Source organism: Aotus nancymaae, unplaced genomic scaffold (assembly GCF_030222135.1).
Source record: "Aotus nancymaae isolate 86718 unplaced genomic scaffold, 86718_ANA_hifiasm-v0.15.2.pri h1tg000067l, whole genome shotgun sequence".
Classification (NCBI taxonomy): domain Eukaryota; kingdom Metazoa; phylum Chordata; class Mammalia; order Primates; family Aotidae; genus Aotus; species Aotus nancymaae.
The window spans coordinates 5,184,670-5,202,187 of NW_026988482.1; the positions used below are offsets into that span (position 1 = coordinate 5,184,670).

The following is a 17,518-nucleotide window of genomic DNA, read 5'->3' on the forward strand; positions in this document are numbered from 1 at the left end:
CTGAGGCAGCCAGGAAGTCTGGGAACCACTATATAAAATGGTGGGCCTGAGCTAAAGAAACCAAGGCCCAGTGAGATTTAAAAAAAAAAAAAAAAAGACATGCTTAAATTCTACATGAACCCTTACTTAACTCCTGTTTATCCCAACTTAAAATTAAGCATACCCACATAATTCACATGTAGGAGGAAATTGGCAAAATGAGAAGCAGGAAAGGCAACATCTCCAGCAGTCTGTGGCACCCCTGAGAAACAAATATGTTCTGAGCACTTACTACGTGTAGAAAAGGGCAGCAACCATTCCCTCTGTCCCTTCTGCAGAAAGGTCAGAGTGCTTATACTCTCAAAGGCCCAGATTAAAGTGCATTACCTGCAGATAGGTACACTGCCACAAACTGCTCTTGACCCAGAAGGTTCACTATGCTGGAAGAGAAGCTCCATAGAACATACATATTTGCCGCCATGTGAATTAAGGAGAAATGACTGAATGTTGACAGCAACATTGGAGAACAAAGGACCTCTACAAAAGAAGGAAAAACACAGTTTGGTAATCATGCAACACACAGCCAATAAAAATTATCTATTTTAAACTTTTTAAATTAGGCTGGGCGCAGTGGCTCACGCCTGTAATCCCAGCACTTTGGGAAGCCAAGGCAGGCGGATCACGGATCACTTGAAGTTGGGAGTTCAAGACCAGCCTGGCCAACATGGTGAAACCCCATCTCTATTAAAAATATTAGCTGGGCATGGTGGCACACGCCTATAATTCCGGCTACTCAGGAGGCTGAGGCGGGAGAATCACTTGGACCCAGGAGGTGGAAAAACAAATTAAACATGGAAAACAAAAACAGCTATTTAAAAGCTTAACTAAGTAAGGCTTTTTTTTTTTTTGAGACAGAGTCTCGCTCTGTCACCCAGGCTGTAGTGCAGTGGCACGATCTTGGCTCACTGCAGCTTCAACTTCCTAGGCTCAAGTGATCCTCCCACCTCAGTCTCTTGAGTAGCTGAGACCACAGGCATGCACCCTCATGCCCGGCTAATTTTTGTATTTTTAGTAGAGACCGGGTTTCGCTGTGTTGCAGGCTGGTCTTGAACTCCTGAGCTCAAGCAGTTCACCTACCTCAGCCTCCCCAAGTGCTGGGATTATAGGTGTTAGCCACCGTGCCCAGCCTAAGACATCATTTTTTAAAAGTGGTAACAAGCTGTCTTAATAAATCTCTTTTCTACTTAGTAAGCAACCAATGAAAACTCAGTTCAATGAAAGCAACTTATTCTTATGGCAAAAGTTGATTAGAAAAAAATAAGCAGTCTAGGCAACATAGTGAGACCTCATCTGCACTAAAAACAAAAAAATTAGCTGGGCATGGTGGCATGCGCCTGTAGCCCCACCTCCTGGGGGCTGAGGTAGAAGGATCACTTGAGCCTCAGAAAGAGAGGTTGCAGTGAGCCAAGATTGCACCACTGCACTCCAGTCTGGGCAACAGAGCAACACCCTGTCTCAAAAAAAAAAAAAAAAAAAAAAAGAAAGAAAAAGTAAGTTATGTCAATTATAAAGTTGTATATAATATTATCCTTAAAGAATAAACCTGTGAGCCGGGCGCGGTGGCTCAAGCCTGTAATCCCAGCACTTTGGGAGGCCGAGGCGGGTGGATCACGAGGTCAAGAGATCGAGACCATCCTGGTCAACATGGTGAAACCCCGTCTCTACTAATACAAAAAATTAGCTGGGCATGGTGGCGCGTGCCTGTAATCCCAGCTACTCAGGAGGCTGAAGCAGGAGAATGGTCTGAACCCAGGAGGCGGAGGTTGCGGTGAGCCGAGATTGCGCCATTGTACTCCAGCCTGGGTAACGAGCGAAACTCCGTCTCAAAAAAAATAAATAAATAAATAAATAAAAATAAACCTGTGGACCAGGCACGGTGGCTCACACCTCTTGTAATCCCAGCACTTTGGGAGGCTGAGGTGGGTGGATCACTTGAAGCCAGGAGTTCAAGACCAACCTGGCCAACGTGGCAAAATCCTGTTTCTGTTAAAAATACAAAACTTAGCTAGGCATAGTGGCATGTGCCCATAATCCCAGCTACTCGGGAGGCTGAGGCACGAGAATGACTTGAACCCAGGAGGTGGTGGTTACAATGAAACAAGATTGCACCACTGCACTCCAGCCTGGGTGACAGAGTGAGACTCTTTCTCGGAAAAAAAAAAAAAGCTCTTAATTTGTCAAAAAATATTTAGATATTTGCTATGTGTGAGATTCATTAGGATATTAGATTAAGAGAAATGAGCCTGAGTGTGGTGACTCATGCCTGTAATCCCAGCACTTTGGGAAGCTGAGCCGGGCAGATCATCTGAGGTCAGGAGTTCAAGACCAGCCTGGCCAACATGGTGAAACCCTGTCTCTAATAAAAATACAAAAATTAGCTGGATGTGGTGGCAGGCACCTGTAATCCCAGCTACTAGAGAGGCTGAGGCAGAAGAATCGCTTTGACCTGAGAGGCGGAGGTTGCAGTGAGCCGAGATCGCACCTCTCTCTGGGCGACAGAGCAAGACTTCATCTCAAAAAAAAAGAAAAGAACAAGAGATGAGGTCCCAGTCCTCAATCAAGGAGTTTGCAGCCTATTCTCTACATTTTGCTTATAGCTACTGATAAGTAACTCGTCTTTTTTACAGCATTTCAATTAACTAAAGCATATTTCTTTCCTATTATCTCTACCTTAAAATAAATCACACAAGTTAGACTTACTTACTTGAGGCTGGATTCGATGTGAAATATCTGGTCATTGTCAGCTTCAGAGACGGTACTCTCCATAAACAGAATACAAGGACATTTGCAGCTATAATACCTACAAAATAAATATTTATAATTTAGGGAGGTTAAAAATAAAAGCAAAAAAGTCTGACCTAAAGTTCCCCCTTGTAAGATGTCTACCACAATTAAGAGCACTGTATACTTGGGGGACAGGGGGTGGGCTAAGAAAAGCAAGTGAAATCAGTGCTTTTAAAGTATCAGCACTGCCAAGGGTTGGTAAAGTCACAGAATTCCTGGAAAATTGCAGATGCTCTAGGAGCTCACTTCCTTTCCCCAGATCCATATTTTACTTCTTCAGAACAGTTTACTCTTCTCAGTAATAATAAGATGAATGATTTATTGTCTATAATAGCCAAGCCAAAGACAGAAGAAAGACACAGAATTAGGTTCTTTGCCAAAGAGTAGAAAAGCTAACATTACTTCTTTTTCCTCAGGGCATGATGCTTCTGAAACTTACTGTCAGCTTATGGAAACATATGAGTCATCTGTTTAGGTGAAGGTCAATGTGTTTGAGAAAAACACTTATTTGGTGGGAATTCAGGGATAATTTAGAAAAAATCTGCAACCGCTTCTGAAGTACGTTTACATGTGGGAGTGAGTGACTTTCCTCTCTCCGAAGGTGTTGATGTTGTTAGTAGCACTAAGAAACTGAGTAGGTTTATTTAATAGGATTAACTTGTTACATTTTAGAGAAGAAACTAAGTTATTCTTGAAAACTAGAAACTTTAAAAATACATTAATTTTATAAATCGCCACAACTCCTTCACATACAGGTATTCATCTGCTTGTTAAGAATTTAAACATGTATCCATTCTTCCAGTCTCTTCAGGCAACAGGCAAGTAGCACTTTCCAACTTCGGACTAATTCCATAACATTCAAAATAAAAGAGGATTTATTCTAGAAGGCGCTCTTTGCCTGGTCCCTGCCAGCTGCTACATCTTGGTGCTACCTGTGGCTTCCACATCTGCTCATCCTGTCAGGCTGTCAGCTATCCCCTGGCATTTCTAGTCTGTCCAGTTTTTGCTCTCCCACTTGAGAGGTGGGAAAGGAAGCTACCATTTTCCACAGCTCTTAAGACATTTTTCCCATATTAGCATCTGAAATCACAATGCATCTTATAATTGGTGGTATGTGATAGCTTGATTGGTAGCATTTTGTCTTTCTCTGTAGTACATTAAATGTTATTGCATTTTGTTGAACCGATTCCATCAGTTGTATCACATGTCGCATTGGTGGGGACTGTGACAGCCATTATGCCATCTTTAGTAAATAATTACCTAGAACTCTTTTATGGTGAGAGGGACAGCGTTTATGCAAGGAGGGGGAAAAGGGATCATACACTGGCAAGGAAGAGCACTGTGTATACTTCCCAACGTGAAGCCTGGAACCCTGGGAAGGGCAGAGCCTCCTCACAGGGACTGGAGCCTTGGGAGGTTTATCCTACAGGAAGAGAGCAAGGATTCGTGTGGTCCAGGGTTCTTTAGTTTCCTTTGGGAGAGTTAATCATCTTTACTACCCAGAGTGCACCCTTAGGTCTGGGTTGTCATACACAGTGATTGATATCTTAGGGTAAAGACTGAGAATAGTCTGGCCATGATCATAAAGATCAGACTGCCATGATCATGGTCAGTCAGGGCTTTGGTGTTTTACTCTAAATGTGGTTCAAGGCAAAGACAACAAGCTGGGGTCCTGGATTCTGCCTGCTAAGCTGAAAAATGGCAATGACTACTCTGCCTCCTCTTGTCAGTTCCAGGAGCGACTTCCTCAAACCACTGACACACAGCACACCCAGCTTCTGGAAACCACAGGCACCATAGCACTGTCAAAGAGGAGGATGTGTCTCTGCATAAAGTGATTACAATAAGGGAAAACACTTGAAAAAAGGGAAAGATATAGGCCAGACGCAGTGGTTCACGCCTGTAATCTCAGCACTTTGGGAGGCTGAGGTGGGCAGATCACCTGAGGTCAGGAGTTCGAGACCAGCCTGACCAACATGGAGAAACCCTGTCTCTACTAAAAATACAAAATTAGTTGGGCATGGTGGCACATGCCTGTAGCCCCAACTACTCAGGAGGCTGAGGGAGGAGAATCACTTGAACCTGAGAGGTGGAGGTTGTGGGGACGCAGAGGTCGCAGTCAGCCAAGATTGCACCATTGCACTCCAGCGTGGGCAACGAGAGCAAAACTCCATCTCAAAAAAAAAAAAAAAAAAAGGGAAAGATAACCAAAGATATCAAGGTTAACAGTAGACAAAGAATTAACACTGCTAAGTTTTCAATCCAAATGCAAGAAGCTTTTCTGATAAATTATGAGAGTACTGGCACTGAAACAGACTGTAGTCAAAATCCCTTACTTCATAAGCCAGTGGTCATCCAACTGCTGTGATGAGGCACTCCATTAGCAAGAGACACATCCCATGTATGTATGCTTATTAACAAATTATGTACATTAACCACTATAAATTCATCTTAAGATATACACATTTAAAAGAAATAAGTAAAACGCATATACTTTCTTCTCTGCAAACCCTATTCTGAAGGCCAATTATAGATGAGAAAAACTGAAGCTGTCAAAGGTACAAACTGTCTGAGAGCCAAATTCAGTGGCCAAGCCAGAATGCCACATCTAGTGCTCTTTCTACTATACGCCAAGACACGGGGAGCCAGGAAGATTTATTTTGACCTTGGTCATTCTAGGACTTCACATACCACATAAAAAGGGCTTCCTAGCTGAGAAATAGCATACGCCAGTCCCCAGAAGCAGATGAGCAGGAGAGGATGTGTGGCGATCCTAGGCCCACTGAGGCAGCACCGCATTTTGGGTAAAAGCATGGGTGAAGGAGTCCAGCAGAAGTGACTCTGTCCTATTACATTATAACCTGAGGAAGAGGCCTAACTTCTCAGCTTGTTTCCTCTTCTGTAAAATAGGAATAATAAAATCTACCTAAAAGGGCTGAATGGGCCAGGTGTGGTGGCTCATGCCTCTAATCTTAGCACTTTGGGGCTCAGGCAGGAGGATCCCTTGAGCCTAGAAGTTTGAGGCCAGGCTGCACAACACAGTGAGACCTCTTCTTTACAAAAAATTAACAAAATCAGCTGGGCATGGTGGCACATGCTTGTAGTCCCAGCTATTTGAGAGGCTAAGGTGGGAGGACTGTTTGAGCCCAGGAGGTCAAGTCTGCAGTGAGCCAAAACAGCGCCACTACATGCCAGTCTGGGCGACAGAGGGAGACCCTGTCTCAAAAATAAATAAATAAAGATAAAGAAAAGAAAAAGGAAAAAAAAAAGGGTTGAGTGATGATGAAACGAGAAAGCATGATTCAATGTGGCAGTCACAAGGTGACGAGCCAACAAATGGATAATACGGTGAAAAGAGAATGGCTTTCCCAGAACTGAATCCTAAGTATGTCACTTGGCAGCTTTGTGGCCTGTGGCATTTTATTCCCTCATTTGTAAAATGAGGATAATACCGCCTACCTCGTAAAGGTTGTAGTGAGGCTTAAATAAGATAATACATGCACCAGTATGCAGATGATCACAGAAAAATGGTTTCCTCCTCTCTCCTCCTTTGAGAAAGAAGAGCTTAACTTCTGTATATCTCCACTTAGGAAGGATGTCACCTGCTTCTTCTTGACTCAGTAGCTCTTGGGCAAGCTTGGCACTGCTGATTCAGGAAGGCTGCTGCTGTCCTAGTGCCTACTGTCACACCTGCGTAATGCACTGGACTACGTCAGCGAAAAATACCTCTCCTTCATAAGAGCAATGAAAGAACTGGCCAAAAATGCCAGAATCAACTTTTTCGAACTCTGGAAACTAATCAAAGGCTTACAGCAAACCAGCGAGTATTTATTTGAGAAAAACAGCTGAATCTCAAAACAGCTAGCTTTGTAGCATTTTAACTTGTCCTAGTCCAATCCTCCACTCTCTAGTTACAAGGTAGTCTTGAAAGCAGAAGTAGCTGGTAGAATGGAGTTGGGGCTCTTTCAAAGCCTCATTCCCAAAGAACTGTCAGTATTTGACCTGGCTGTTGGTTCTATGGAAGACCCACTTTTTTGGTTTCCACCTAACCAGTGTGCTAAGGAAGACCCACTTTCAAGGCTGTCTGTTTAACCTGACTGGGAGCTCCCCAAGTACAAAACTCCTTTCATAGAGGGCATTTGTCAAAAACAATGACAGGTAAATGTTTTCAGTTTGAAGCTGCCTGAGATGGTGAATAACACTTGGGGGCAAATAAGAGACTAATCAAAAATCTTAAAATGAAAAGCAGGGGAATAAGATTTCCATAGAAACTCTGAAAACCTCCAACATATTCCTGGACTCTATAAGGCCACATGCATAGTAAGACAAAATAGACCTTAAGACAAAATGCATTGCTAAAGAAGGATATTATATAATGATTAAAAGGTCAATCCATCAAGATATAACAATTAGAAACATATGCACCTAACAAGAGAATCTCAAAAGACATGAAGAAAAATGGACAGAATTGAAGGAAAAAATAACTCCACAGTAACAGCTGGAGACTTCAGAACTCCATTTGCAATAATGGAGAGAATAATCAAATGATCAGCAAGGAAGGAGAAGACTTCAGCAACTCTATTAAACAACCAGACCTAACAGACATTTGTAGAATACACCACCCAGTGACAGAATATCCATTCTGCTCGAGTCCACATGGAACATATCCCAGGCTATGTTCAGTCACAAAACAACTCTCAATAAACTAAAACACTAACATTATACAAAGTATGTCCTCTGATCACATGGAATGAAATTACAAATCAATATAGAAATAAATTCAGAAAATTCACCAGTATGTGGAAATTAACAAACTTCTAAGTAACCAATGGGTCAAAGAAGAAATCACAAGGGCAACTAGGAAACTGAGATGAATGAAGCCAAAAATACAGTATAGCAAAATGTACAGGATGCAACAGAAGTGGTGCTATGAATGCCCACACTGAAAAAGGAGACCTCAACCCAATAAGCTAACTGTTCACCTTAGGAAACTGTAAAGAGAAGAGCAGACTAAAACCAAAGCAAGCAGAAGGAAGGAAAGAATGAAAAACACAGATAAATGAACAGAAAAACAAAAAAATTAATAAATCCCAAAGTTGGATCTGTTTGAAATGATCAATAAAATTGATAAACTTTCAGCTACAGTCACACAAAAAAAATCAAATTACGAAAGTCATCTCACACAGCTCTGAGATTTGCTAAAAAATAAAAGGAAAAATAAAAGCAAATTACTAAAATCAGGAATGAAAGCAGAATGTTACTACCAACCTTATAAAAATAAGAACCATTACAAAATACAATGAACAATTAACCAACAAATCAGAATAACTTAGATGAAATTTAAAATTCCTAGAAAGACAAACTACTGAAATTGACTCAGGAAGAAACAGAAAATCTGAACACACCAAGAATAAGTGAAGAGACTGAATCAGTAATTTTAAAAAACTTACCACAAAGCAAAGCCCACAGCCAGATTAGGTGTTAGGTGCCTATGTTTCTCACTGGCTTCACTAATATCTGAGTTTCCTACAGCTGTTGTAACACAAACTTGGTAGCTTAAAACAACAAAAATCTATTCTCTACAGTTGCGGAAGCTAGAAGTCAGCAATCAGAGCGTGTGTCCGCAGGGCTGTAATCCCTTTGGAAGGCTCTAGGGGAGTGCCCTTCCTTCCCTCTTCCCAGCTTCCGGTGGTTCTTGACAATTCTTGGCATTGTTTGGCTTATAGGTGCGTCACTCCAATCCCTGCCACCATCTCTTTGGCCTTGTTTTCTGTATCTTTCTTTGACCTCTCCTCTTCTTATAAGGACACAAGTCGATGGATTTAAGGCCCATCCAAATGTAATATGATCTCTCTGCAACTAATTAAATCTCCAAAGACCCTATTTCAAGTAAAGTAACATTCTGTGGTTCTAGGTGGCCACGAATTTGGTGAAAGCACACTATTCCACTTACTACAACTGGGAAATTCTACCAAATGTAAAGGAGAATTAACGCCAATGCCTCTCAAACTCTCAAAAAATAGAAGAGGAAGGAACATTTTTCCAATCCATTCTATCACCTTGGTATCAAAACCAAAGACATCACACACACACACACACACACACACACACACAAAAACAAAACCATCAAAATCCCTTTATGAAGATAGATGCAAAAATCCTCAAGACAATATTGGCAAACTAAATCCAGCAATATATAAAAAGGATTATAAATCATAACTAAGTGGAATTTGTCACAGGAATGGAAGCTTGGTTCAACATATGAAAAATCAATGTAATATTTCACATTAACAAAGTTGGAAGACTCACAATTCATAGTTTCAGAATTTACAACACAAACCTACAGGAGTAAAGACAGTGTAGTACTAGAATGAGGACAGCTATATAGACTGACGGACAGAACTGAGAGTCCGGAAATACAGCTATACAATTATGGTCAACTGCTTTGTGACTATTGTTCTAAAACAATTCAATGGGGAAAGAACAGTCTTGTTCAAAAAATGGTGCTCAAGACAAGTGGATATCCATAAGCAAAAGAATGAGTTTGGACCCCTACCTCAAACCAAATACCAACATCAACTCAGAATTAAACAAATGCCTACATTTAAGAGTCAGAATTTTAAAGCTCTTAGAAGAAAACGTAGGTACACGTCTTTGTGACCTTCAATTAGGTCACGGTTTCCTTGACATAGCACTGAAAATACAAGCAACAAAAGAAAAAAGTAGATAAAATGGACTTTAGCAAAATTAGAATGTTTATGCTTCAGAAAACACTACAAAGAAAGTGGTAAGACAAGTCACAGAACGGGAAAAATACTTGTAAATCGTATCTCTTAATAAGGGTCTAGTATCCAGAATATTTTATAAAGAACTTTTACAACTCAACAAAAAAATTACAATTTTTTTTTTTCTTTTGAGACGGAGTTTCGCTCTTGTTACCCAGGCTGGAGTGCAATGGCGCGATCTCGGCTCACCGCAACCTCCGCCTCCTGGGTTCAGGCAATTCTCCTGCCTCAGCCTCCTGAGTAGCTGGGATTACAGGCATGTGCCACCACGCCCGGCTAATTTTTTGTATTTTTTAGTAAAGACGGGGTTTCACCATGTTGACCAGGATGGTCTTGATCTCTTGACCTCGTGATCCACCCGCCTCGGCCTCCCAAAGTGCTGGGATTACAGGCGTGAGCCACCGTGCCCGGCCCAAAATAACTATTTTTAAATGGGCAAAAGATTTGGAGAAACAGACATTTCTCCAAAGAAGAATAAATATACAATAAGACATGAAAAGATGTTCATGAGTCATTAGCGAAAGGCAAACCAAAACCACAATGACCCCCTTCACACCCACCAGGATGGATATAATAATGGCAACAAAACGAGAGAAAATGTGTACATCATATCTGATGAGGGATTAATATCCAGAATATGTAAAAAACTCAACACCCCAATGTAAAAATGAGCAAAGGAAATAAATAGACAGTTCTCTAGAGAAGATATACAAATACTCAATAAGCACATGAAAAGATGTTCAGCATTACTAGTCATTAGCAAAATGTAAATCAAAACTATACCCATCAGGATGGCTACTATCACATTAAAAAAAAAAAAGGAGGCCAGGTGCGGTGGCTCACACCTGTAATCCCAGCACTGGGAGGCCAAGGCGGCAGGTCACGAGGTCAGGAGATCAAGACCATCCTGGCTAACACGGTGAAACCCATCTCTACTAAAAATACAAAAAATTAGCTGGGCATAGCGGCGCGTGCCTGTAACCCAGCAACTCGGGAGGCTGAGGAAGAATTGCATGAACCCAGGACGGAGAGGCTGCAGTGAGCTGAGATCATGCCACTGCACTCCAGTCTGTCCAGCCTGGGTGACAGAGCGAGACTCCATCTCAAATAGAAAAAGAAAATAGGCCAGGCACAGCGGCTCACACCTGTAATCCCAGCACTTTGGGAGGCTGGGGCAGGAAGATTACTTGAGCCCAGGAGTTTCAAAAGCAGCCTGGGCAACTTGGCAAGACCTCAGCTCTACAGAAAATTTAGAAATTAGCCAGGTATGGTGGCACGTGCCTGTAGTCCCAGCTACTCAAGAGGCTGAGGCAGGAGGGTTGTTTGAGACCAGGTTGAGGCTGTAGTGAGCCATGTTCACACCACTGCACTCAAGCCTGAGTGACAGGGCAAGACTCTGTCTGAAAATTTTTTTTTTTGAGACGCAGTTTCGCTCTTGTTACCCAGGCTGGAGTGCAATGGCGCGATCTCAGCTCACCGCAATCTCCGCCTCCTGGATTCAAGCAATTCTCCTGCCTCAACCTCCCGAGTAGCTGGGATTACAGGCATGCGCCACCATGCCCAGCTAATTTTTTTATTTTTAGTAGAGACAGGGTTTCACCATGTTGACCAGGATGGTCTCGATCTCTTGACCTCGTGATCCACCCGCCTCGGCCTCCCAAAGTGCTGGGATTATAGGCGTGAGCCACCGCGCCCGGCCAAAAAAATTTTTTTTTAAATATTGGCAAGGATATGGGATGTCAAAACCTTTGTACATCACAGCATAAGTCACAATAACCAAGAGATGGAGACAACCCAAATGTCCATCAACAGATGAATGGATAAACAAAATGTGGTAAATACAGAGAACGGAATATTACTGAGCTTTACAAAGGAAATTCTGATCATGCTACAAAAATATTATGCTACGCATAAGAAGCTGGATCCAAAAAAAAAAAAATTATGGTTCCACTTATATGAAGGATCTAGAATAGGCAAACTCACAGAAACAAAAAGTAGAATGTGGTTACTAGTGGCTGATGGGGAGAGGTACGGGGGAGCTATTGTTTACCAGATCCAGTGTTTCTGGTTGGGATAATGAAAAAGTTCTGGAAATATGTAGTAGTGATGGTTACACAACATTGTCTTAAACTCCCAGCCTCAGGCAATCCTCCCACCTCAGCCTCCCAAAGTGCTGGGATTACAGGCATGAGCCACCACGCCCAGCCTACAACACTGTGAATCTACTTAGAGCAACTAAACTGTACACTAACAAATGTCTATAATGGTAAATTGTATGTTATATATATTTTACCACAATTAAGAAATTAAAAAAAAAAACCAAAAAACAAAAAAACTGTAGTTACTGACAGAAAAGATAGGCACTAACAGACAGAATCCTCACACTAATGGAAAATGGTGTAGCCACCTATGGAAAACAATTTGGCAGTCCTTCAAAAAGAAAACAAAGGGAAAACTGGATACCCACATGCAAAAGACTGCAGTTGGATCTTTATCTTATACCAATATACAAAAATTAACCCAAAATGGATTAAAGACCTAAACATTAGACCCCAAACTATAAAACTCTTAGAAGAAAATGGAGGAAAAGCCTCGTGACACTGGACTTGGTAAAGATTTCCTGGCTACGACACCAAAGGCACAGGCAACAAAACAAAGAGAGACAACTGGAACTCTGCCAAACTGAAACACTTCTGTGCCAAAAGGCACAATAAAAGAGTAGAAAAGCAGAAATCAATCACGGAATGGAAGTAAACATTTGCAAATAATGTATCTGATAAGGGGGTGATATCCAGAATAAATAATGCTTACAACTTGGGCAGGCGTGGTGGCTCATGCCTATAATCCCAGCACTTTGGGAGGTTGAGATAGGTGGATCATTTGAGGTCAGGGGTTTGAGACCAGACTGGCCAACAAGGTGAAACCCCATCTCTACTAACAATACAGAAATTAGCCAGGAGTGGTGGCACACACCTCAATCCCAGCTACTCAGGAGGCTGAGGTGGGAGGAGTGCTTGAACCCAGGAGATGGAGGGTGCGGTAAGCCGAGATTATGCCATTGCACTCCAGCGTGGACAACAGAGCAAGACTCCGTCTCAAAAAAAAAAAAAAAAAAAAAAGAATGTTTATATAACTCAACTCAACAACAAAAAATTTAAATAACTAGAGCACTTGAAAGACATTTTTCCAGAGATGATAAACAAATGGCCAATAAGCATGTGAAAAGATGCTCCACATCACTAATCACCAGAAAAATGCAAATCAAAACCAGTGAGGTGTTATCTCACACCCGTCAGGATTGGCTGCTGTCAAACACCCACAGACTCACAGACCCACACCCACAACCACACAAAGAGAAAATAACAAATGTTGGCAAGAATGTGGAGAAGTTGGAAGACTTGCACACTGTTGGTGGGAATGTAAAACGGTGCAACCACCATGGAAAATAGTATAATTCCTCAAAAAATTAAAAATACAACAACCATGTGATCCACCAATCCTATATTTGGATATAGATCCAAAAGAACTGAATGCACGGGTTTCAAAGAGATATTTGCACACCTGTGCTCCTAGCAGCATTATTCACAATAACCAAGAGGTAGAAACAACTCAAATGTCCATCAGTAGATGAATGGATAAACGAATGTGATATACACACAAAATAATTATTCAGCATTAAAAAAGGAAGTAAAGGCCGGGCGCGGTGGCTCAAGCCTGTAATCCCAGCACTTTGGGAGGCCGAGGCGGGTGGATCACGAGGTCAAGAGATCGAGACCATCTGGTCAACATGGTGAAACCCCGTCTCTACTAATACAAAAAATTAGCTGGGCACGGTGGCGCGTGTCTGTAATCCCAGCTACTCGGGAGGCTGAGGCAGGAGAATTGCCTGAACCCAGGAGGCAGAGGTTGCGGTGAGCCGAGATCGCGCCATTGCACTCCAGCCTGGGTATCAAGAGCGAAACTCCGTCTCAAAAAAAAAAAAAAAAAAAAAGGAAGTAAATACTGTCATGTGCTCCAGCACGGATAAACCTTGTGGACATTATGCTAAGTGAAATAAGCCAGTCAAAAAACAAATATTTTATGATTCTACTTGTACGAGGTATCTAAAGTAGTCAAATTCACAGAAACACAAAGTAGAACGGTGGTTATCAAGGGCTGAGGGGAGGAGAAAAAGGGGACATATTGTTTAATGAGTAGCGAGTTTCAGATCTACAAGATAAAAAAGTTCTAGAGACTGGTTTTACAAAAATGTGAATATACTAAACTCTATTGAACTATATGTTTAAAAATGATTAAGATGGTATACAGTTCATGTTTTGTGTGTGTGGTTTTTTTTTTTTTTACAATTAAGAAAAACAAAAAACAGAGTTACCATATGACCCAGCAATTCCACTCCTGGCTATAAACCAAGAAATGAAAACATATGTCCATATAAAAATGTGCACATGAAAGTTCACAGCAGCATTATTAATAGCTGAAGAATGGAAACAACTCAAATGTCCATCAACTGATGAGTGAATAAACAAAGGTAACATATCCATACACTGGAATATCATTTGGCCATAAAAAGAAACGAAGTACTGATGATACACACTACAACATGACTGAACCTTAAAAACACTATGCTAACTGAAAGAAACAGGCACAAAAGGCTACATGTTATGTGACTTGAGGTACACGAAAACTCCAGAATAGGAAAGTCCCTCGAGAAAGCAGATTGATCGCTGAGGGGAAGGTGGGAATGGGGAGTGACTGCTAATGGGAATGGGGTTTCTTTTTGGGATAATGAAGAGGCTCTGGGATTAGATGATGAAGGTAGTTGTACAGCCTTTTAAATATCATAAAAACCACTGAATTTACTTTGGCTTTCTACTTTTATTTATTCTTTTTAGAGAGATACGGTGTCTCACTATGTTGCTCAGGCTGGTCTAGACTCAAACAATCCTCTGACCTTGGTCTCCCAAGTGGTAGGATTACAAGTGTGAGCCACCACACTCAGCTGATTATACATTTTAATTCAATGATCCCCAACCTTTTTGGCACCAGGGACCAGTTTTGTGCAAGACAATTTTTCCACAGACCAGTCATAGGGGGATGGTTTTGGGATGATTCAAGTGCATTACATTTATTCTGTACTTCATTTCTATTATTATTACATCACAATATATAATGAAGTAATTACACTTGTCATAATGTAGAATCAGTGGGAGCCCTGAGCTTGTTTTCCTGCAACCGGAAGGTCCTGTCTGAGTGTGATGGGAGACAGTGACAGATCATCAGGCATTAGATTCTCATAAGGAGTGTGCAACCTAGATCCCAGCCTGGCCAACATGGTGAAACCCTGGCTCTACTGAAAATACAAAAGTTAGCCGGGTGTGGTAGCACGTGCCTGCAATCCCAGCTACTTGGGAGGCTAAGGCAGGAGAATCACTTGAACCCAGGAAGCAGAGGTTTCAGTGAGTCAAGATCACGTCACTGCACTCCAGCCTATGTGACAGAGCAAGACTCTGTCTCAAAAAAACAAACAAAAAAAACCCCACAAATGAGGCTTTACTCATTCCCCTGCCACTCACCTCCTGCTGTGCAGCCCAGTTTTGCTAACAGTCCTTCACCCAGGGTTGGGGACCCCTGCTTTAAATGGTGAATTTTATATGTGAATTATATCTTAATTTTTAAAGAGGCAGATGCGCTGATTTAGAAAGCACTACTTGGTTCAATGACCCCAGGTTATTTTCCTCCTTAGCCCGAGAAAGGTAGTACAACCCCTTTTTTCTCTTTTCCCTATAAAGGATTTACCACACCACTTGGGGTCTAACAGCTACTCACAGATCCCGTTTCTGGGTGGGCCGATTCACCCCTCCACAGCTCCTTTATCTGAAGGGGCTCCATAGTGACCCAGACCCGGCTAGTCCAGACACTGACAAGCATGTACATCCACAGCAGCCAAAGAACTGGGCTCAAACAGTCCTTACCTCAGGTTCTCTGGGAACCAGGCAGGTGCAAAGATCAACCTGTTGGCCTCACACAGTGGCTATCATTTCTTTTCCTATGCAGTATCCACCAAACTAATTAAGGACTGGGTCCACAGCTACCTGGAATCAAGAAGAAACCCAGAGAGACTGTCCATCTTCCATCCTCCCACTGGGATAGACAGAAAGTTTGAAACTAATACAGGCAAACAGAAAGAACAGCACAAATTCACAATGAGGGAGGCAAAGGCCCTTACAATTGCTAACCACAACAAAAGTTATTATTTCTCTGTACTATCCCTGCAGATGAAAATATCTACCTCCCCTGTGAGTAACTTTTAGAAATCTGACTCTGTATATTATGGGAGGACATTTAAATTGTTATACAACTGCTTTTAAGACAACTTTGCAATACACAAAATTTTAAACATACATATTCTTTGACCCAGCAATTCTATTTCCAGTAATTTATCCTAAAAATATACTTGTACAAGGTACAGATATATAAGGCAATTCACTGCAGTAATATTTATACCAGCAGAAGACTGAAAACAACCTAAATATCTATTAATAAAAGACCTGTTAAATAATATTAATGCACACAGAATACTATAATGCCATCAAAAAGAATATGCAGGCCAGGCACAGTGCTTCACACCTGTAATCCCAGCACTTTGGGAGGCCAAAGGGGGAGGATCACTTGAGTCCAGGAGTTCAAGACCAGCCTTGGGAGGTTGAGGCTACAATGAGCCATGATTATGCCACTGCACTCCAGCCTGAGTGACGAGTGAGATGCTGTCTCAAAACAAAACAGAAAAAGCCTGGGGTGCTGGTAATTTCCATTTCTCAGTTTGGGGGCTAGTTACATGGATGTACTCAGCTTGTGAAAATTAACTAGTTGAGTTGTACATGTGATATAACATTCACATTCTTCTCTTATGTATATTATACCTCAATAAAATATTAAAAAGAATGTAACAGACCTACTTGTATTGATATAGAGTGTTCTTCAAAATATTAAGTGAGAAAAATCATGGTGCAGAGAGTACGTCTTGCATGTGACTATTTTTGTGTTAAACCACAGACAGATATAAATGCCTATACATAAATAGATGCTTTGGAAGAACACGTAAGTAACTAAAGATGCAACGGTTATTATGGTAGAGGAAGGTGCAGAGCTGGAAGTTCAGAGTGAGAGAAAGACTGATTTTTCAATTTATGTATCCTTTTTTCCAATTTTAATCTGTTACCATGCATATTTATCATTTTACAATGACAAAATCTAATCGAGGCAGTCCAAAAGGGTTCCCTTTCCACCCTGGGTACCAGGCTGCTACTCTGGAGCAATTTGCTGCATTTTGTGGTGTGAATCAGCACCCAGATACTTGATAAGGGGAGGCAGTGTGGTTTATCAGACAGGTAATTAGTGGTGGTTTGCTATTGTAGAAAATGAGAGGACATAACAAAAAGCATATTATTTGAAATATGAAGTGGGTTTGATTCCTAAATCCATCTGTTTCTAGCTGTGTAATCTCAGTTATTTAACCTCTCTATGCCCCATCTGAAAAATGAGGATACCGCTAACAGGGTTCTTACAATGATTAATAATAATATGAATGCATGTAAAGCACCTAGCATAATACTTGAAGCATGGTTGGCCCTCAAGGATTAATTTTGCTATTCTTCTCCGAAAATAAGTAGTCTGCAGACTGGGAAGTCAGGAGTTACAGAACAACAGTGACTGATTCAAAGGCAAAGATGGGCTACAAAACCAAGGAAAACACAGCCTCACCAGCAACATCAGGAGTAGGTAAGGAGACCTTAGTCTGGGAAGACAGCTCAAAACCTTGAAAAGGCACAAGGAGAGAGAAAACTGAAATGAAAAAGAGTAAGCCTGGTAGAAACAGAATAGCAAAGAAAAAAGAACAGACTTCAGAAGTT

General features: G+C 41.4%; 1 protein-coding gene across 3 annotated transcripts in view; it reads right to left on the bottom strand.

Annotated features, from left to right (window-relative positions):
- Nucleotides 1-17,518, bottom strand: part of PARL (presenilin associated rhomboid like) — a 55,698-nt gene that overhangs the window by 12,443 nt on the left and 25,737 nt on the right. For all 3 annotated transcript variants that reach the window (XM_021674491.2, XM_064366860.1, XM_064366861.1), the window contains exons 5-6: nt 2,744-2,839; nt 367-516 (exon numbers count right to left, since the gene is read on the bottom strand). In XM_021674491.2, the coding sequence (XP_021530166.1) occupies nt 367-516; nt 2,744-2,839 (246 nt within the window). The remainder of the gene's footprint in view (nt 1-366; nt 517-2,743; nt 2,840-17,518) is intronic.